This window comes from Rhyacophila brunnea, unplaced genomic scaffold (genome assembly GCF_057557595.1).
Source record: "Rhyacophila brunnea isolate RB1 unplaced genomic scaffold, BYU_Rbru_1.0 scaffold_3, whole genome shotgun sequence".
Taxonomy (NCBI): domain Eukaryota; kingdom Metazoa; phylum Arthropoda; class Insecta; order Trichoptera; family Rhyacophilidae; genus Rhyacophila; species Rhyacophila brunnea.
The window spans coordinates 55,929,765-55,953,058 of record NW_028232965.1 but is presented as its reverse complement, the minus strand read 5'-3'; the positions used below and the strand labels follow the sequence as shown (position 1 = coordinate 55,953,058).

At 32.0% G+C, this 23,294-nt stretch overlaps 1 protein-coding gene across 1 annotated transcript in view; it reads left to right on the top strand.

The window, feature by feature from the left end:
- Positions 1 to 23,294, top strand: part of LOC147068583 (uncharacterized) — a 435,171-nt gene that overhangs the window by 80,783 nt on the left and 331,094 nt on the right. The window contains exon 2 of the mRNA XM_085953004.1: positions 12,954 to 13,110. Coding sequence (XP_085809130.1) covers positions 12,999 to 13,110 — 112 coding nt within the window. The 5' untranslated portion in view covers positions 12,954 to 12,998. The remainder of the gene's footprint in view (positions 1 to 12,953; positions 13,111 to 23,294) is intronic.

The window sequence follows — 23,294 nt, the reverse complement described above, 5'->3', positions numbered from 1 at the left end:
GATCTACTGAAATATGACTATATTCTAAAACATTAGAGCGAGAGGTTTAAATGAATACTATTTTATGTAATAAAAATACTTTACGCAGTCATCAAATGTTTAAAATAAATATAAAGGATAATAAGGCTTCAAAATTATATAAATAGATTATCTACAACGTTTAAGAAATGTTCAGGGTTATGCTCTGAAAATACCATAAAAGCTCCATTTTGATCTACCCTTAGCATGTGGGCCGTTAATAATCGAAACAAAACAATGTATAACAAAAATGTATAGTTATAAAAAAATATATTAAATTACACGTCTAAAAATCTAACAGCAAATAAATATATAAAATTCTCTCGTACAAAGTGGTATGGATTTTATTTCATCAACGTCTACTGTAAAATGGCTGACCAAACCAATTAAATTGTTTCCCGGTCATTTTTCTCCCCACAGAGTGGATTAAGCCATTATGTACCCTCATAACGTCACCTTTATCTCGCGTCTCAGTTGCTGTAAATTGATATTTTTCTCGCATGACCTACATTCGAGGTGAGTGCTTCGAAATGAAAATAGAAGAAAGGATTTCGGTATTATTGTTTAGGTAAGTAACTGTAATGAAAAATGTTTTTAACGTCAAATTAGCTTTATCAACACTAAAAAATTTCAGCAGGTTTTTTGAATAGGGTCTGTAATCCAGGGAATCCGCTCAATTTCCTACTCACGAAATTCCGGGATTTCGGGATTCTGTTTTATATAACTTTTGAAAAAAAAAACAATACATTTTTTCAAATATGAAAGTGTGATTTAATGAAGACCTCTCCTTCGTTTTTAAGTGACACATCCTCTGCGAAGGTAACAGCTCTCGAATTGGAAAATTTCACGAACCGGAGCGCTCGATAATTTTACAAAAATATTAACATAGTTATCTAATTGTAAGTGTATTTTATAAAAATAAATGCGTTCGATTTTTATTATATGGCGTATATAGCTCAGACGGTCAAATTAATATGTTCACGAGACAAAGCGATAATCTTGAGGATTTTATGAACCGGAAAGGCACTGAGGTGCGCTCCGTTCCATTTCGAGCCCTGGAAGGTAAGCAATCATCAAATCAATCCTTAACTTTGAAACCGTTGTGTTACAAAAAGCGATACTGAACATTGTAACGGAATTTGATAAGAATTTTATGAAAAAACCACTAGTTAAAATCGTCGCAATTAAGTAGGATGCCTGTAGATTAATTTAAAAAGCACGCTGGCGCAATGTTTATTGAACAAAGATATTATTTAATCACGGTGTTCACCTATTTTTTAAGAAAGATGATTTTTTGGAAAGATGATATTTTTCAACATTTCTGGTGGCGCTTTTAGCAGTGGACTGTAATTTTAGAATGCTGGTGGATTACGGATCTAGGGGTGGAGGGGTTGCCAGGATGCCAGACACTGACCTTTTATGTTGAGAATACTGGCGCGCGCTGGAGCCGGTTCGGTATTCACGCACTCACGCACTGTTCGGAGTGTCACTCTCGCGGTTTCACTTGGTTTTGGGACGACTGATGATGAAACGTTCAGGATGGATGATAGACACGACGTTCGCTCAAATCGTATCAGATTTAGCGTAAAAAGGTGAAACATATGCGTTTTGAGTCACTATGTAGTTAACGACGGCTAAGCTATAACAAGCCCGCACGTGCCCGTTTTTTGATGTCACTCGAGCTAACTAAATGTTATTCGCAATCACGGTCGTCTCATGACCCGTAACTGCTGGTCGCCCTGGTCTTGCGACAATAATAAATAACGATATGAGGTATGTGGGGAAATAAGGAATGACGGCCACCATGTTTGGCTCAACCAATGTCAAAAATACTCTAGCTTCTAAAACGTTTTGGTGTGTAATAGTTCTTTCTAATTATCTATACTACCATATCATTTTTTACTTTGTCTTCTTTCCACGATATTTTAATCATACCTACGTATATATTATATTCAAAACATAGAAGACCGGATGCTTTTTCATTATGACTTGTTTATAATCCATGCTTTTACGCTGGAGAATTGAACACATGTGGAGTGGAGTGGAGAACTTTTAGATTTGTGTTGCATAATAATTATACAGTGATTTGTTAATAGAAAAATGTTTTAACCTATAATTAATATTGCAATTACGTGATTAACAAACAAGATTACTTACACGAAAAAAAGTGTTTATCAAAATTTCACATGATTATAATATCTGACTTCGATATATCGGGATCCCGGGATTGTAAACTACTAATCCCGGTATTTAAAATTCTGTCCGGGATTGCTATCTCAAGTTTCGACATAAAAAGTTTTGTTTTGAAGTTAGTGGAGCGAAAAAAATATTCCATAAAGCCTCCGTGCAATTTGTAACGTTTTGTAAATGGAGTATAAAATAAAAGATGGCCAACTTGTGGAGAGTGAAATACTCGTATTATAAAGAATATAATAATATAATATGAACTATCGCTTCATACCATATATGTCGGCTGAAGATAATATTAGTATTATTGTTAATGGACAAAATCAGCCATTCAGTGGTACCTAAGAGTTAGAAAACTGTAAATGCGGCTTCCTAAATGCCACTGAATTATGTAGTAAATTTTATAGAAGCATACGGACTTCTACATAATACAGGCTTTATTAGCAGGCATTTTTTTAAAATGAACAATGGCAGTCAGCCATTCACTAAACCCATTGGGGTTGTGCCTTTAATTGTTCTAGACTGTAATGGTTCTAGACCAAAAGAAACATACCTATAACAATAACATGATAAATTGCCAGACACGATATTCAAACGCGGACATACGTGTATAAAAACAAAATGCTCTACCAGTGGCGAACTAATATCTGGTAGAGAAATATTATAAATTACATAATAACGGAAGCACTTTTAAGAAATACGAAAGGTCTGTATTATTTATTAAAATAAACTGAATGTATTTTTGAGTTAAGCCGAATATAATTTATTAAATTAATACGTTTATTGGATGTACTTATAACATATATTGTTATTTTTTTTACAATTAGATTTTTTAGCTTTACGATATTTGACGGATTTTGGTTTACCCGATAAACTTTGTTTATTGCAGACGATCCAGCACAGTCGTTTTACAATCTCTTTGACCAAGTATTTTCAAATCCCCCATGGCGTAATCCGGATATCTCAGTTTCGACCAGACCTTATATCAGTATTAGGGAATGCGTAGTATAATGCGACTTTTTGGTAGTTCCTCTGATGTTCTATGTAAATGCGTTTCAGCGATCCACCTACATAAAGTGTGTACCTATATCGACCACCAACTATCATTTTCTTCAATATTCTTTTCCGAATTTTCCTCTTTAAGATAATTACTCTCTGTTTGTTTGGCAATTACAAAGCAATCTGACATATACATTAATATTGGGTAAAGAATAGTTTTGTTGGTTTTCTTTGAAAGGGCTCTGCTCTTCAGAAGCTTTTGGATGATTCCAAAATAATACTGTTTTGAAAAATAGATTAGATCGTAGAAATATAAATTTATACGCCCACGGTGGCCGCGCGGCTTAAGCGTTGGACTATAACGCCGTGGGTCCCAGGTTTGAATCCTGGGTCTGGCAAGTACACATATTGTTTTTCAATTTGTGTGTGTCAGGGTATGGACCTAATAGGTTGAGCAAGTGGCTGACATCCATTTCTCGTAAAAAACAACATCTGTCAATACATACCTCTACTAGGATCTATTAGGATCGAGCATGGTCGAAAGAAAAGAAAAAAATATTTGTAGTGTAAAATGGTTTCAAAAGCATCGCCGCCAGTGAAAAGGTTGGTATTATCATTATGATGTGGATGTATAGTAAATAACTGGCATATTTTGTTTTGATTTCGTTTATTCGAATACTCATGCTTGCTGTAGTTGACTTTGCTGTAAAAATGTCTATTCAGAGCTTCCATAATAATTCCTGAATTATCAGATTATGTTAATAATTACTTTGGTTTATGAAATATTATGCAATTGGCTTCTATTTTTGCAACACATACATATTTTTTTATGTGATACATTAAACAGAAGTCAGACAAGTACTTCATCTTGTCTAAGATTATTTCTTGTCAGTAGTGATGATGATAGACTATTTTGAACCCTCGGGGTTGAAACAACCCTTGACATAGGTACTTAATTATTATTGTTATAGCTTGTTATAAACACTTGCCTTTCATCCAATATGCAGCTTTAGTCACTGAATCATCATACTGACGTGACTGACGTTACCAATCATTTACACATTCATATAATTATAATATATTCATAATATTAATACTATCGACCGAAGGTACTTGATGGAATTAGAATGCATTTATGTTTTGTACTATTCCATTTGAGTCGTTTTTGCAACCCGGCATCTTATACGTGTGTATATACATATATATTATGTGCGTTTATTTGTGGATTTGTTATATTTTAAAAATAATTTTATAAAATTAAAATAGGTTTCATGTAAGAATATTATTCCATTGAATATTAATTGTTTAACTAATAACTTTTAAAGACTGATGATATTATAGATATATCATTCTCATGAGTTAACTCCATATTAATTCCTAATACGTTACCATTGTTCCCAGAATGGACGATTTCACACCTCTGGAGTTTTTTTTATTTTTTATAATTACTAATGATCTATTATTAGGTTTTGACGATTTATTATATGAATATCGAGTGAGTTTTTTTACATACAACTATTCATAATTTGTTTGTTATATTTTTTTATTGTGACCCTTAATTTGATAGGTAGGTAATGGAGTTTTTACCTACTTTATTGTATTGATTTGTTATATAAGTTAGAGTTAATAGTATTCGTTCAGTGTTTATTTGCCTTTTGCTGAGTGTACACAGTGCCTGAAGAAGCCGAAAGGCAAAACCCGAGTCGTAAAAAAACGATTCAAATGGAATAGTATAAAACTTAAATTCATTAGAATATAATATATTAATTTTTTTCAACAATATAATATGCTGTTTAATATGCCGTAATTGAATAAACTCATTCAATATACACGTGCCTAAGTAATCGACAATATACTACTGACACAATAGCAAATCAACACTAAGCTATGTGTGAGGTTGGCCAAACATGATACGGAATAATAAAACGGACACCAACACCTGTTTATAATCAAAAAGCTATTTTTCACAACAACTGTTAAAAAAGCGGTCGTTAAGCTCTATAACCCGGCAGTAAAAGTTTCGAAAACAGTTTCCGGTAAACTGAACATAATATATATACCTATCTACTTATACAGGTTAAAAAAATTATATTGGTATTTTTTGTAGATTATCTACAATGATAATGCAATAATATTTCAAAATTAATAAAATATATTGTTGATTACCTGAAATATTCAGCTTATTTTTGGTTTCTTATTCTGAATTGGAACAAAAGAAAAATGTTATCCATGCTGTGTCGGGTGGTTGCACAAATTAGTCTGGTTGTTATCAAGGAAGTTAAGGTTACATGTAAATTGTACGTCAACTATTTCACCGTGACATAGTTCGCCGTGAGCTTTCTTATCGGAAAGAGATGATCGTATACTATACGGTCTCCAACTTTATTAGATTCAATATGAACAATAATTCAATTTTCATAGCCGAGGCAAAATTCATGAATTCAATAATGAAACCCTAACCTAATAAATAATCCAGTATATCGGCTATTTTCAAAAAAGTTTAAACCGACAGCAACCTGTAGAGGTCTTATCAGCAACAATAACTGTTATACTGTTGTTTATGCTCATGCTGTCGTATAGACAACAGTAGAAATGGATACCTCGAATGACAGTGCTCTAATCACTTTCTTCTATCAGTGGAGTTACGCTTGGAAACACCTGTTCGCCAAAAATGCTACGCGCGAAAGTATTGTAAAATATTATATTATAATATAAGATGTACATATGTTTGTTATTAATAATATGTAACCGTATGATTAAATACACGTACTACGAAACGACCAATCGAGTGTTTTCCAAGTACACGCGCAAGAAACAACCTTCAACCAAACATAAGAGATGTTGTATTCGTACCACCAAGAAACAAGGACGGTCTTTAATATACGGCAATATATTTCCGATACAATATTTCACGGTGAAGTGTGATACAGCGAACTGCATACGTACAAGTTAACGGAGACGGGAAGACAAATAGTCAATAATTCATTCCCCGAAAATTAAACAAATACAAATACCTGTACCGATAGAATTCAAATTAATAAATATGCAATTGTAAATTTTACATAACTATTTTTAAACAACCTTTTATAAATAAGGTTTCTTCTCAAATAATTGTTTATTACTATTCCACAATCCAATACGGCTGACACAACCATCTTCCAATACGGCTGGTCACCGAAGAAGATCACGACCATAAGCCTCCAAAGGAAAATACAACCACGCAATACAACAAACCTTGCATCTATCTCAGAGTCCAGTGGGATTTTTTTCTTTGGAGGAGGCCTTCACCCGAAGAGGGGTTCTTACAAACAAACCAAAATATTAATTAAGTTATAAATACAAAAATATATAATATATAAACGTTACATAGCACTGTTTAATATATAAACATTATTTATCAGTATTATATATAAAATAAAAATCTTAATATAATATATATGTATTATACAAAAATATAAAAATATACTTAGATAAAATATAAAAAAATCATAGATAGATAGATATATATACATAACAGATATAATTATAGGTTATATATACATTAGATATAGTCAATTCACTGTCATTTACTTTTTATCTGTCAGAAATAAAAAGGCTTTTTTATTTTATTTTAATTTTATTATTCCATAAAATAATAATGGTATTTCTTATCTTCATTAATATTTTCAGTTATGTCTATTATACTCGTTTTACCGTTTTTTAACATTTTTTTTTAAATTCAGTAATATTTATCGTAAACAAACTCGTAGAATAAACAATAAACATAATATGTTTGTATTATTATATACATAATATTGTAAATGGGATATACTTACATGTCAGGAATAAAATGCTTAAATATGGGTCTTCATCTGAATGCGGAGCATCTGAAGACAAAATCCATGTGCAGTGCTGCATGCATTAACGCCGACACTCCTCTGCGGGTTTCCGGTTTGCCCGTCGAGCTAGTATCCAGGTTCAAATACTTGGGTGCCACGGTTGCCGACGATGGTGGTATTTCTAGTGAACTTGGAATCCGCATGGGTATGGCGTGGTATGCATTCAGCCAACTTGGAGTCGCATGGAGGTCAAGGCTGTATTCTGTGAGGACCAAATAAATTTCGTTTGTTCAACGCGTGCATGCTACCTGTGCTCCTGTATGGCTGTGAGACATGGCATCTTACTAAGCTTCAAGAGTCTCGGCTTTTGAGCTTTGAGAATCGATGTCTCCGCCGAATCTTAGAGGTACATTGGTACGACCGCGTCACAAACACCCGAGTTCGTGAGCAGACAGTAGCCTTCGGTGATTGAGGTAATCACGAAGAGACGTTTTACGTGGCTGGGTCATGTGTTCCGGATGCCGCCAAAGAGTGCGACACTTCGTATCCTTGTGGCACAGCCTCAAGGGTTCCATCGTTGTGGGCGGCCCTCCCTCACGCTGCAGCGGTGCTACAAAAGCGATCTACGCGCTGCAGGTCAGAAATGGGGGAGGCGCAATAGTTGGCAATGTGTCGAGGGAAGTGGCGTGAACTTGTGCTTGCCCTATGCCCCAATGCTGGGTCATGATAGGGTGAAAGAAGAAGATTAATATAATATATTTTTAATAATATCAAAACAATTAAATGTTTGTAGCTTGTTTACCTATTTTGCGAGGTAAAAAGTGGTCTTAACTTATAATTTGTAAATTATATGTATTACAGCAGTGCTCGTTTCATTGATAAATGATAGACATGATTATGTTCAGATGATATGAGATGATACAGAAGAAGAAGTTTTAGAGGTGCTATTCTACAAACACGTTAGTTTGGTCATAATTTCCGGCACTATCCACGTTAAGTATTTTCTAAATGAGCAGATGATACTTATAGTAAAACAATCGGTCTAACTTTGTCTCTGTAAGTTGTAGGAACAAAAGCTATTACGCTCAACGTTGCAATAACATTATTTGACGTTATCTCTTAGCCAAAGTTCACTTACGACCGCCGCCATTATGCAGCTAACATTTCACCAAAGTACCATCGCGAACTATCCTAAAATACATAATAATAATATAGGTATACGTCATTAATAGAGACCGGATTATATGCAACATAAAAAGCTTGAAATATGCATATAAAGTTCTTAAGGCGATACTTCAGTGAAACGGCAAATAATTTTTAACTATAGACGCGATGAAATTTTGGACTCGCTGGCAGTCTGAGCGCGAACGTCTAGGTGTGAATACGTCAATTTGTTTCGTGATGGCGACGGGGGTATTAATTCTTAAAACGTGTAAAGATGACTAAAAACGTCACCCATTTACTTTAAAAAGAAAACATGTCAATGCATATGTTATTATTGTTACTAATAGAACAATAAACAGAACATTAAATGGACGCATGTTGGATTTATATGACAAATTATATTTCGTTCGGCATGCGTCATTTGCACCCGCGACCCGCGACCCGCAATCCGCAATCCGCAATCCGCGCATCGCCTAGCCACGATCTTTTTAGACCATGCTTCAACTGAGGTATAGCCTTAATATATGCATGAAAAGTGTCAAAATATGCAATAATAAAAATAGTAATTTTTAGTTTTTTTTCTTCAAAATCAGCACACAATTAGTAAGTATCGTCGATAATAATTATTAATTATTAATTAACAATTATTTAACATTTTGTTACTCTTGTAAACGTTAACAATCAGGTACTGTTCCAAATGTTCGGTAGCAAGATTGTCTTCGATCACTCAAAATATTTTTATAAGAAGTGGAAAAGGACCGTTCCACATCCACTGAGGTAACTGGGCAGTATTTGATTTTGGGTGCTATGTTAGGACTTATTGTTTCTGGCAAAAGTTCACTCGTCCCATTAGTAGAACTATCAATTTGACACAAAGTTTCAAAACCTGCGCTATTTTTCAAAATGTTTACAAATTTTTCTCTTAGTTTACGCGGGAATACCTCTGGCAATGCGGAGTTCATTTGGCGGATTTTATTCATTAACTGAATAGATTCAGTCAACGCGTTGAGTTTCAAGCTTTTTAATACTAGAAGGTATGTGGGAAAAATGAGAACTCATCAGGATAATATTTGTCGTATATCCCATGTCAATTTATTTTTTAGCGGTTTATAATAAATGAAGACATTAATAATTATTATGTTTCACCACAAAAGCCAATATCACGTTTCAGTTAAACCATTAAATAGGCTGTTTTACTTTTGATTTGTAATGAATTATCATTGTTAACGAAAATAGTTGTACAGTCATCTGTTTAAGCAAAGATGGTCGATATAGCGGTTCGCAAAATTTTTCAAACACAGGTTTTGAGATTTTTCGCTTCCAAAGTAGGTACATTCTGCAATAATATTATTTATTCGCATACATAATATTATTGCTGACGGTACATATCGATAAAATTCCCTCGAGACCGAAATTAATATTATCATAATAACACGCCAATAAAATTTATTTATTTATTAATTCATCATGGGCATTTCTGAATCGATTATAACCGCTTTATGGCAAATATGAGTTTTGGTCCAATACAATAATTAAATTACAATTATCATGTGCTATAACAGACACAGATTAATCGCATACGTTTTCATCAACCTAATCTACTGTAAGATTAATAGACTCAGGTAACGGCTTATTTTGTTTTGTTACGCCAAAGAAGTATAACTTCTAACGCGCGTACATAAGTACACACACCGATTTTTTTATACTAGAATCATTAAATGCTTCCTTGGACTGACAAACTGTCATGGCCTCTGCACTATCAGAGTCGTTTACTACACCTTTGATGGCGAAAATATGCATCATCACTAGATGTTATGTAAAATATTATGCAATAACTGGTGAGAATGGGCTAAATATGCATATAATCCGGTCTCTAGTCATTAATATATATATATATATTATGTAAGAAGATTTAGAAGCTATTCAAATGCTTATGTTACGGTAGGTAAGCACGAAGATTTTTGTTGACAGTGTCGCACTAAAAATATCGATTTATAGAAGGAGTGCTGTGTCTGCATACTTAAAACTCACAATATTTAATTATCGGGATGGGTAGATTTACACACTATAGCTCCGAAATACGTTTATGCTTTATAATCATTATTCATTTTTTTTACCTGCCACTGTGATATAGTATATGGTAGCATGCATGGGCCCACATGGCCACGATGTTTGGAGACTTCCCCCCAACCTATCACTAAGGTTAATGGTAGTTTAATGTTCTACAGTAATTTTCCCCAAATGTTATTATGCGAAAATTCAGGGTTTTATGTTAAGTAAAGTGTATTCGATGTATTTTTTTTAGCCATTTTTGGTATTTTAAAATAAATCCACTTGAATCGACGGCTTTCGGCATCATATTATAAAGCACTAATTGCGACCCTGCTTTGTGACACCTAAGTAATATTATGCAACCCTTCGCCATATTGGATAAATAATCATTTTTATTAGTAAGAAAACACACTAAAAACAATTATAATGTAAAATCCGTCTCGGCGAGTGTGTGATCATGCACAATATATTGTTCTGAAGACACGTGAACCATAACTCAAGGGTCAATATCATGAAATCATATTGTGTTTATTTTTTAATAAACGTGTGATGTGCAGCCATTTTTTCAATTTTTAATTCACAATAATTCGTATCTTACTAATATGTTTATAATGTGCTTGTTTTCTCAGCAAAGATGTGAAATCTATCCACCCTTCCCTCTTTGAGGTAATAATATTTATTCTACAAGTAACAAAAAATCGGTTTCAAAATCAAAACAACTATACAACTAATAATTTAGTATTTTTTATTATTTATCCAGGCCGAGTAATTGATACGTGACAAGATACGCTAGATTGTTGTCAAAAAACAGTAGAGAAAAAGAAAATAAAATATAATGAAGTAAAGTAAGTCAATTGAGAAAATTGTCTACGCCACTGTTTTTTTGTAAATATACAAATAATGTAAATATGAGAACAAAGAAAAGACGACAATGGCGTTATGCTGATTCAGCGCCATTAGCCTTCGTGAAAAATAAATTTTCTCAGTTGATGCTAACTAATGACTACATTAAATGATCATATTATTATTATCATGGAAGAAGAATATAAAAAAAAAACAAAGCAAGAAAATCGTTATTTTGTAGATGTAAACTTACCGAATTTTCGTTTGTCTTGCTGTTTATTTACCTCTGAATAATTCTGAGTTTTGTGACATGGATTAAATCGGTTTGTGTATTTATTTTAATGTGGTTTTATCTTATTTTTATTATAGTTTTTCATCAATATCTTTTTTCGGTACTGTTCGGTTATCAGGAATACAGCGGAAAACACATTTTGAAAATATCCGATAAAGTTGATTATTTGTTAGGTTAACCTAATCTAACCTAACCTAACATAACCTAACCTAACCCAACCTAACCTAACCTAAACTATCCCAAATTAACAAATAATCCAGTTTATCGGGTATTTTCAAAATGTGTTTTCCGCTGTATTTCTGATTACCAAACAGTACCCTTTTTTCATTGAACGCACCTGTAAATACAAGTTTCTCAAAAGAAAATAGCGTATTTTATGAGTTGAATTTTAGTAGTGATTTATTGAAATATTTTCATAAAACAACTTAAAATCACTAATCTATCTTAGCTAATAACATTGAAGTATTTACCCAGTCGCATATCGATGGCTTAATGTTAATATCCCGTAAGTGACTTTTTACAAATTGTGCAGGAAGCTAAAAAAACTAAATATTTAATATCACGTATCTGAACACATATTGTAACTACATAGCATGCCAATAACCCGTAACCACAGAACAGATAATAAATAGAATACCGATAGGCTATATTCAATATGCCGCATGTTGAAGCAGGCTTTTGAATGTGTGAGTGTCCTACGACAATGAAGCACGCATTATGCACGTGCAATTGTGTGTGTAAGACACCAACATTAAATGAGCGTAAATGTATAAACCGAGAGCAGTTTTCAGTATTCAACGTAAAACGCATTCTTGACACGTGTGTAAGTTTAACACGGATTCTTCCTTACTCGAGTTGGTTACCTGCTATCGCCTTACCTTTTATGTATTTTAGTTCCCATTATTTCTGAGTTCCCTGCCCGTAACGTAAAAAGTGGTAAAGCAAAGCACATAACGCCTAATATAATGATAACATCCAATAAAATCTAATATTATATTATATATAAAGATAAACATCCAAATTTGTTATATTACTTACTATTTTACCTTTTAAATAATTCGAATGTGACATTTTGAAGCTGAATTCAACACACGGCATGCAACACGCTTGACAGCTTAAAGGCAAGATGCGGGCTATTACAGGTTTACTCTTGCAATGTTTAGATACAGGAAATTACTAAAATGGCTGTATCATTTTTGTTAAAATAACTACAGATACGAGAATTTCGCAGTCGATGGGTAGTATTTTTTTTCCATATAGGTCAGATACGGGGTATTAAGATTAGACCATCGATATACAAACTTACTTCACAAAACAAATGTAACGGGGCAACATTTTTCGTAAAAAACATCAGCTGTCGCATGCAACATATTGTACACGACACGTGCCGAATATAGAATAGTATAATCACGTAGAAAAAAAAATGAATATACCTACATTTTAATAGGGGTGATTATTTCAAATTCGAAGTTGAGTTTTTGTACGTGAGAGTGTCCTGGTATAATGGAATAAAATATTTGATGTAAAATAATTTTACCACTCATACTGAGAAATCTCATTGTGTTTTTTTTGTATTGCAGTTGCGGTGAAAAGAGGGAGGCCGCGAGGGTGGGCAGGATTCCAGGATGTCGGTCCCGGAAACAGTCGTGATGGAGACCCTCCAAGGGTACTCCAGGAGTGCAGACAAGTGGCCTTGCCCACGACTTGTCAAGATCTTCGTGTCGAGTGCATTCAATGGTAAGGATCGCCTTTGTACTTTATAATACACTCCCCTATTTTTATTATAGCGTGAACTTTTTGTATGAAATATTCTTGTATTAAGGTTAAAGGCAATGCCACCTTTTCTACTGTTGGATTTTATGTTGGGGTATTTTATTTTGAATTTTCTTTATGTTCCTTAGAATACTTTAACTTTCATAATATCTATTTTTTTATATCATAAAATAGATTTTTTACAAATAGGTACTATTTAAAAATGTATTAAAATTTACGTGACAATCAAAAACTCCAATAAAAAGTTTTATCGAAAATATTTACATAAATACACGATGACCGAGCGGTTACGCGTCTGGTTTATAAAGCCGTGTTTCAAATCCCGGGTCTGACAAATTCACATGTTGTTTTAAAATGTGTGTTTGTACCCAGAGTTAGACTTATTTATCGTAAAAAATAAAATAAATCTATTAATACAAACAACCTCCACTCTGTGGTGGAGGCTCTTATAATTTTCTACGGATCGAATGTGGTAAAAAAAATACATTTTAGTTAGAGTTAGAGGTTAAATTTAATTAAATAAATTTGGATCGTGTTTTCAAAAATAATCTGAAAAATAGCAATAACCACGATTATAATTAAATATTTTGTCCCTAAGTTTTGACCCTAAGCCAAAAGAGAGATCCAGAAACTTAGAGTAGCACAACATGGTATGGAGAGGTGCATGCTGGGCTTATGCGCGAAAGGACAAAAAGAGGAATGAGTGGATAAGCCTCAAATGGAGATGGGCTGGACACATAGCTCGAAGAAAAGACAATCGTTGGACAAATTTAGTCATCCAGTGGTATCCAAGAGGTACAAAACGTCCGCAAAGGTAGACGTAGAGGCCGCTGGATCGATGAAATGATAAAGTTCTGCGGAAGTACGTGGCAACGCAACGCACAGGACCAAGAGAAGTGTAAGCAGCTTGAAGAGGCCTTCATCCAGCAGTGGATAGATTCATGCTGATGATGATGATATAAAGGCGTTTAAAATGAAATAATTACAAGATAAAAAGAACTTTTTATATACAACGTTTTTAAATTTTCTGTTGAATCATATAAACTTGACTTGATTAGCTTAAACCAATGACATTAAATTGGTACTTGATAGACATAATACTGAAATGTTATTTTGACATTTCATATTGATTTCCATAGTAACGCACGTATATATTATTAATTTAATTGCTAGGACCCCAGACCCCTAGCAATCAATAATAGTGGATTGGATTACGGATTTCTTCCGAAATAATTTTTCATACAAAACAAAATTAACTGAAAATGAATTTAATTCTACTTAAAGATGGCTAAAAGTATTAAAAGAATGCATTGACATCGTGTTCTGATATATTCTAAAAGTTTCAAATGTCTAGCTAGTCGGGAAGTAAGTTAAAAATCGATTGCAAGATTTGTACTTGATAAACAACCACCGGACAAATAAGAATACGACCTGATAAAAACGTTGTAATAATATTATATTATATTATTATAAAATATGTTAATATTAATATATTATGTAATATGTATTATGATCATTATATTTCATTTATATAGCAAGAATACACATTTTATGGCTTGTTCCAGAAAGATTCTTTGTTTTATACCTATTTAATGCACTTACTTAATCAAAAATTCTCTTATTGTTTCTCACTTTCGAACAATTGTTTATTAGATGTTTTCCATTATTAAATTAGTACAGATACATTTTAGTATCACGTTACATGATGAAATGAAGCATATTCAGAACACGAAACATTTGCAAATGACTGTCGGTTTTGTCTAGTTAACCTTGACTGATCGATGTTTTCAAGTGATGTATATATAGGTACCTATGTACTAATAATTATTTCTTTTAAGTTTATTGGATTGTTATTTAACCATTCAATATAGTCAGGCTCTAAGTAAGAAATCATGTTAACGCGTGAATTATTCACCTGTGATGTTGCCACCATTAACACGCACACTTATTTACGTCAATATTATCCATCTTATTTCATTATGAATTATATACTTACCTAATACCAATGTGATACTAATTCTTAATGATTTTGTTAGAATAAACGGCGCCGTGGTATTAAATTCTCATAATGTACCTATATAATCATAGTAGTTTTAAAACGTTAATAGAACACTATAAATTATGTAGATTTTTTTACCAGCTTTAAGCCATACCTGAAGTTGAATAACTTATGTTTTTATTATTATAAAATAAATCTAATGAAAAATAGTGACAAAACAATAAAAACCTGTCTGCGTTGAGGGTCGTCTAGGAACCGCGACGGAAATTTTATACAAATATGTATATTTTCGGATATTTTATATTATTACATTTAACAATACAATATCACATAAGAAATACTTTCAGATCAATGTCTTCTTAAACAAACAAAATTCGCCATATATGGGTATTAAATTATTTTTATTTTCTACAGTTCCCTCATATTTCGTTTGAAATAATTGAATAGTCAATCGTATACGAATATTGGTCGTATCAAATCGTATACAATTATTCAGTATATTATATTTACAGTTTTTATGATATTTAAGAGGTTATAACAATATGTATGTTTTTAATGCTACTTAGCGAAGTTTGAAGTAACATTATTATATATTTTTTTCAATCTACTGGTGTTCTAAAAGTAAAAAAAAAAAAAATATACTGACTGAATTTTGAAAAAATCATTCGGCAACACTGCTTTAGTGTTAAAATAAACTTCAATACGGCTACATAATAAAGGGTTATCAGATTAGTACTATACGATTTTAAAATGTCATAGCAGCCATTTTTTTTTCTCTGATAACCACCAAAATTGACATTTGTGTTCAGTATTGTTTGTGCAAACATCATATAGAAAGATACGTTGTACAGCGTATACAAACTGTTATTTTTGTTTACAGCAATCGTTCTCAAGAACTTGAACTTTTTTATGGAACTGCATGGAATATTCTTCATAATAATTTAAATTTGTAGATGTATAAAATACAGTTAACACAAGAACTTAATCTGGTTGACCATTTGGTGCGTCTAAATTTTTCTGTTTGGGCTATATAGTAACTTGAAATAGACCTATTATTTCATGCTCAGCTATGAAGCTCATTTTTGGTTAAATGGCTTCGTGAATAAGCACAAATATCGCATTTTGAACAATGAAAACCCACACACTATTCTTGAAACACCTTCACATTCATAAAAATTAACAGTTTTGCGTGGTTTATGTTCTGGAGGTGTAATTGGATCGTATCTTTTGAAAAAGGAAATGAAAATGCATTTACTGTCAGTGGAGAACGCTACAGAAACATGATTACTGATTTTTTCTGGTATATTAGATGATTTTTATCTTGATAATATGTGGTTTTAACAAGATGGTGCAATATGCCATACAGCTTGTGACAAAATCAACTTATTAAGAGTTAAAAAAAATATATCTCTTATTATTCATAACAGTATATTATATAATTACAAGTGCCGGTTAAATTAATCGCGTTTCACCATCTAGTAGTATTATATCAATCATATCTATTAATAACTAAACAATATATAAATATCGTGTAATATACTTATAAGCCTGTATATATTCGGAATTATAGTATCCAATTATGGTCGAGTCTAACGTCAACAATTAAAGTTCTCCATTTTACGCTCACCCTTCCTCTCATGTGGTCGCAGTTAGGGATTGCAATATCGAATGAATATATCAATACCGGTATATCGGTATTTATTATTTAATACCGGTATTTGTCAAAACGTATTGTAGACGTAAACATATTAAAATGTATTTAAAGTATTATTTTATAGCAACCTACATTTATTATGTTGACCTTTATAAATATGTATAGATCATAATAAATCCGGATACAAGAATATCTCTCTCAAATTCAACGTTTGTTGGATGTACTATTAATATTGTTATATATATATATATATATTGTTATAATATAGTTTATTATAATTAATTATTATAGTTATAAAATAATTGGAAATATTTGGCACGAATATTTTCTTTTTCAAAATATGTCAATTCATCGCGACAATTATATACATAAGTACTTAATATATTCGAGGGATTTCGTTTTAATATTATTTAAGTTTTGTTGGTTTCAGTCAAAATATTTGCGTTTTGGCAGCATAATACTTATACACTAAATACAATATAGTAGTAAAAAATGAAAAAAATAACATTAAATTCATTTTTGATAAACATAAACGTGTATGCTTTCTTAATACCGGAAAGACCGGTATTTTGAATTTTGGAAACCGGTATTTCGGTATCTATAAATAATTAAATACCGGTATTGCAATCCCTAGTCGCAGTTACCTAACCCAAATACCCACTTAAATTTTCTACTCGATAAGTACTCAAATCAATATTATGATTATTAAACATTCATTACTTTCGTTTATTAGTATACATTTTTATTTGAGTTAAAATACAATTATTGAATTGACATCCATATAATACTATGTGTGTGTAAATTACTATAATTATTATAATAGTATATCGTTTCAAAGTCCAATTGCAAAGTTAACGGGTCCTAAGTGTAAGTTTGTTTGTGTTTAAAACTCATCGAAGTTTCGGAATGGAAGGCGTCGCAAACAGCGGGCCTGCGGGCACAATAAAAACCAATTCGCAACTTACTTACAATCCCCGTGCGCCTTCGCTTATCTCATTGTGGTATTGAGACAACAGAACTTTGGTCGGGCGTTAGAACATTGGATTTATTCGAAAACCTTGTTGTTCCAGCCAACTAACGAAACAATATTAGTGTTAATAAGCCGGGGTAATTATTTTGATTAATGAACTTGATAAATTAGAAAGCAATGCAATAATTAAATGTTATACAAACGAATTTAAGATTAATGAATACTTCAGAATGAATATATTGTTATTTGTGGTGAAAATTAAGGTAAGCAACAATTAGATATTAAAACAAGAGAATGGAATATATTTTAATTATCAATACTATTATATTGTATGAACATAACACTAGAATATGTTTGATATTCATTATTAGACATGACGCATACATGATGGAGCATAATAATATTATAATGTTTGGAGAAGAGAAATAATGGTTAATAGGTTTGTTGAGCCTATTTGGTTATTTAGTTAGTACGAAGAGATTCGTGAACATACTAACATAATATGTATGTTGTTTTTTCAATGTATACTGGATCCGGAGTATGGACTCAATGGACAGGGAGATTTTTATTAAATTAATTATAACTATGTTTCGCTAATGACAGCGGTGGTGAACAATGCGTGCCAAAGAGAATTCTTTTGACAAGCGAAAGATTTATATATGACATCAACATATTATATAGAAAATAAATCTTCTTATTTAATAAAATATGTACGTCCTCAAATGTTATTAGTAGTTATGGAAAACCATTTACTGATGACGAATAGGTATATAAAAGAAAGTATTGACGATATTAGTGTGCAATATAAATAAATATAACAAATATAATAAGGTTTTTACCAGTTTCTATGTGCAATTATGTTTAATTTTGAGTGGTAACGCATTTCGCGTATGTACTAATAAACATCGCATATAAATAGGCTTTCATCAGTACTTATTTTGGTTTTCAAGCAGTTTAAAGTAGTTAAACTTTAGTAACCTAAGTAGTTATATTTTGTATATTAACAGACATCGCATTCAAGGTGGTTTCATGTAAATTTACATTTTTTTTTAAAACATTGTTTATTACAATATTTTAAAATTCAATTGTGAATACTAAGAGCGAGATTGTAATATATTATAATATTATGTTGTGTAAAATGAATATTTGATATAATATCTGGAGATTTTATGAACTAATGAAGAATTGACATAGCATTAAAAGGGTTTTAATAAGCCGCTTTAGATAAAATATTACACGCTTTTAATTAAGGTTGCTGTTCTTGAGGTGCACATAAGAAAGCCACAAGAAATTTTATGCTCAGAAAATTTTGATACCCTTTAGAAAATTCAAGGAAAATTACACTATCCAAGGAGCGCTGAAATTGTTCCAATTATATATATTTCATTTTTACGATACCAATAAACGAACGTAATATAACCATGGGCGAAGTATATAAACGGGCTAATAATAATTTCTGGGATAAAATGGCACAATTCCTATACAAGTTATTTATAGAGCAACATAATATTTTAATATTCTTTCATGTGCATGGATTACTTTAATGAGAAATATGTGAAAATGTTTTTAATTATGGTATATAGCTATATTGGACATTGGCCCTAATCTCTGCCAAGGCTTTTCCATATCTCTCTCTTTGCAACATGCGCAAGATCAATACTCACAATGCAATCTTTAAGTTCCGTTATTTCTAAAAGAAAATCGATGTAATCCATGTTTTTTACATAACTATCTGGAAACCGTCTACCAATAATTTATTAGTGAAATTTGTATATTAATTCATGGATCATTTTTGTAGTATCAGACCACTTCCAAGTTTTAATAGAATATATTTTCACTGATTTAGCAATTGTGTACTGACTTTGAGGTTTCAACAGAAAAACGTTTCAAGATTTTACCATATCTTTTTTTATATTATAGAGTAGATTCTATTATTAAAATGTAAAATAATAGTTACAATATAATATTTTGTATGGTAGGATTATTGTTATTCGACTGATAGTTTAGTACCTACACCAGACATATAAAAATGTTCTTAGGACGTTAAAACAAATTAAAATTGTTTCCGAAATTATGATTTTTGTTATTTTTAATTGTACAGAGTACAATCTATTTAGAGTTAAATTTATACTAAGAGAGAGAACAGACAAAAGTTTAAATTCTGCTCTTGATGAAATTTAATATCTCCGCGAGTTAAATCTATCCCGTCTTGAAAGAGGTTTTATTAGAAGTACCAAGGGGGGAGAATGAAACGTTGTTAAGTGTTAACTTTAAACTTAATAGATTAAAGAAAGGGCAATTATCATGGAATTGTGGGAGCAGCTATTAAATGGATTTCCATTAGATTCGACTATTTGCTCAAAATTCAAGAGTGTGGTTATCTATATGAAATTAATTTACGAGATTAAACTTAGATAATTATACTTGGTTTAGTTTAAGGATAGACTATTATTATTAATTGTAGGATTGGATTAATACAATTATAAATTAGTTATAAATATAATTACGAGAGTGAGAGAATAAAGGCGCATTAACACGGGTTATATTGAATGGTTCATTCAAAGCGACCCGTGTAAATATGGCTTAATCGGAAGTCACTTGTATACTTTATTTGGTCATCTAATAATTGGGAGTAAGTACAAAACTGTACCTATTTATTATGTATTTTTTTTAATTGGCCCTGAAATAATAATATGTGTAACAGTCGTAAAAATTATACCATGGCAAATATAAAGTGTAAAATGTTGCAATTTCTCCAAAATTACCAGTCAATTGTAAATTCCGATACAAAGTAAAATAATGTATAGTGCACGTATTAACAAAATAATACGAGTAATTTAAATAGGTGCTATAACCTACCAATATGCGGATTTATTGAAATATGTCTTTATTCTCAATTTAAAATGATGACGATATTATTTTACTCTGAAATATTATTTTCTCAAGTGAGATTAAAAATGACAAATAATGACATATACCTACATCTTGCCAACAAAAGATTATTCAGGTTTAGGACCCAAAGATATCCCAAATTATTTTCTCTTTCAATATTTAAATGATATGTTGGTCCCTAGTTTACTTATATTTAGCAGTTTTTGCCAATCTTGCCACACCGCGATCTGGTTTTCTATTTCAACTGCCTAAATCAAGCAATTCCAAAAGTAATTAACTATATTTCTGCCTTTTAACCTATACCCACTTCCCTCTAAGTTACGCAAAACAAAAACTAAACGAAGACACAATAGAGCTATGGAACCACAGATACACAACATCCGCCACAGGATAAATAACGCATAAATTTATTCCAAACATAAACTGTGCCATCACTCTTGCCAGGAACTTAAAAATAGCACACGAAATCACACAGATGCTAACAGGCCACGGAGCGGTGCGAGCTTATCTAAAAAGATTTAAATTGAGGGATGATGACTGTTGTCCATGTGATGGCAACACATCTCAAACTGTGTGGCATGTTATCAACGACTGCCTTATACTAGAAAGGGAGCGATGGAACGATGTAGACAGCATAATCATGAAATTGACCTCCAAAAGCCTCACGAAGTACTAAGCAATAGAACAACACAAGAACACTACACTAAATATTTAATCCTGGCCATAAAGAAAATTAAAGATATAAATGGAGGCACCTAATTAGCCCCACATCAATGCAACTAACCCACCCAACCACCTTACACGAAAAAGCAAGGGCACGGTTATTAATAACAAAAAAAAAACTATATTTCTGCTCAATTATGTACTAATATTACAATTTATTTCTATCTAGAATCCTGGATGAAATGTCATTTTACATTCGTACTTTTACACGTTTCGTCTTGTAGAAAGTAATTGCTTCTGCATACAGTTGATTCGGCGAAGGCCACCGAGAGAAATCCAAACTAATGCAATGCAAACAAAATGTCCGCCTTGCGTAATATTTATTTTATCCACAGCCATGTTTGTTTTACCGCTTAACTGAACCTACTATGTATAAGTATGAAACATAGCGTCGTAAAGGAAAAATTACAAGACGCCACCTGCTATGCTGAGCTATTATGTTTTGATTCAGATACCTACCATTTCACCTAAGAATTCTCGTTGGTAATATATTTCTTTAATGTAATCAATGTGAATCAAAATATATTTATTAATATTTTAAAACGTTATGTTTCGGCACTGACGTCCCATGAGGGTACGCAGGTCATGCGTTGCTCAGGGTGGCACAATATCCGTGGCTTTATCCAACTGACTTTCTCTTAGGCATGCTTACATACTGCAGTCTACAATTTAGAAGAAATCTTTATTTAGCTACGTATTTTTTTCGACTTACGAGGTATAAATGAGAACTCTGCCATTCTGGGCAGTGTTGACCTGTGTGTTCCTGATAACTATCTTAGAAATAGAGACCATCAGTTGTTTATTCTCCCAAGGTGCAAAACTAATCTGCCACTGGTAATGCCAATTGGGAGGGCGATAACTATGTTCAACGAAATTGCTTCGGGTGTTGATATATTCCACCTCCGTGAGAATGAGTTTTGGTGGACGTTGTTTTATAAATTCTTAAAATAGGGTCTGCTTAACTCATCCGGTGTACTTCCTTGTACCTATCTAATTTATCTACTGATCTATCTCTTTTTTATGTAATACTGTTTTATATATCTTTGTTTCTAAATGTCATGTTGTGAACGTCTTAAACTTATAATTTGTAATCTCCACAATATGTTAAAAAAATAAATAAATTGAAATTGAAATTGAATATTGTAAAGGGCGGCGAATGAAGGAACGGATACAAATATTACAACTTTTCAGAGCAGTGGCAGTTTTTCATGAAGCTGATGATGCATAAAACAAATAAATAATCGAAACGTAAAAATCCTCACAACATAATTGAGTCGCTTAGAGTCATAACTCACATTTTTCAGTTTTGTCATTATTGAGTTAAATATATTAGATGATTTTATAGGCATTAATCTATATAAAGCAAAATAATTGGCTATCAAAAGTCCTTTAAACCATGTGAAAATCGTTGAAAAAGTTGACTGTTGGTGTCATAACTCACATTTTTCAATGAATAATGTGAGTTCTGTCATCGAGGCCTTTCTAACCAATCAGGGAGCTCTATTTCTCATAGTGTGCTGTGTGTCTGCAGCTTTCGGAGTATTATATATATTATGTATATAAAAAAGATTGTAAATCGACTTACTCACTCATTGATATTCAAGGGAGTTCAATAATTTTCTTCTAATTATAAAAAACAGTGCTCTGGTGGTTTTTTTGCGATCATCTCAAAACTCGATTTTTGGAATATGTGAGTTATGACTCTAGGCAACTTAATTATTGTAATACATACTGTAGTGATGGTTTATCGCATATTCCAAATTTCTACCAGGGTACCTCCAAACCTGTCAGCGCCACGATCTTCACGTGTCTAAAACCACCACTGTCTAAGAGTAGGAAAAGCTTTAATCCTTAGTAAATGGTGTGAATGTCATTGAAAATAAATAAAAAAAATGGTAAATAGATACTTA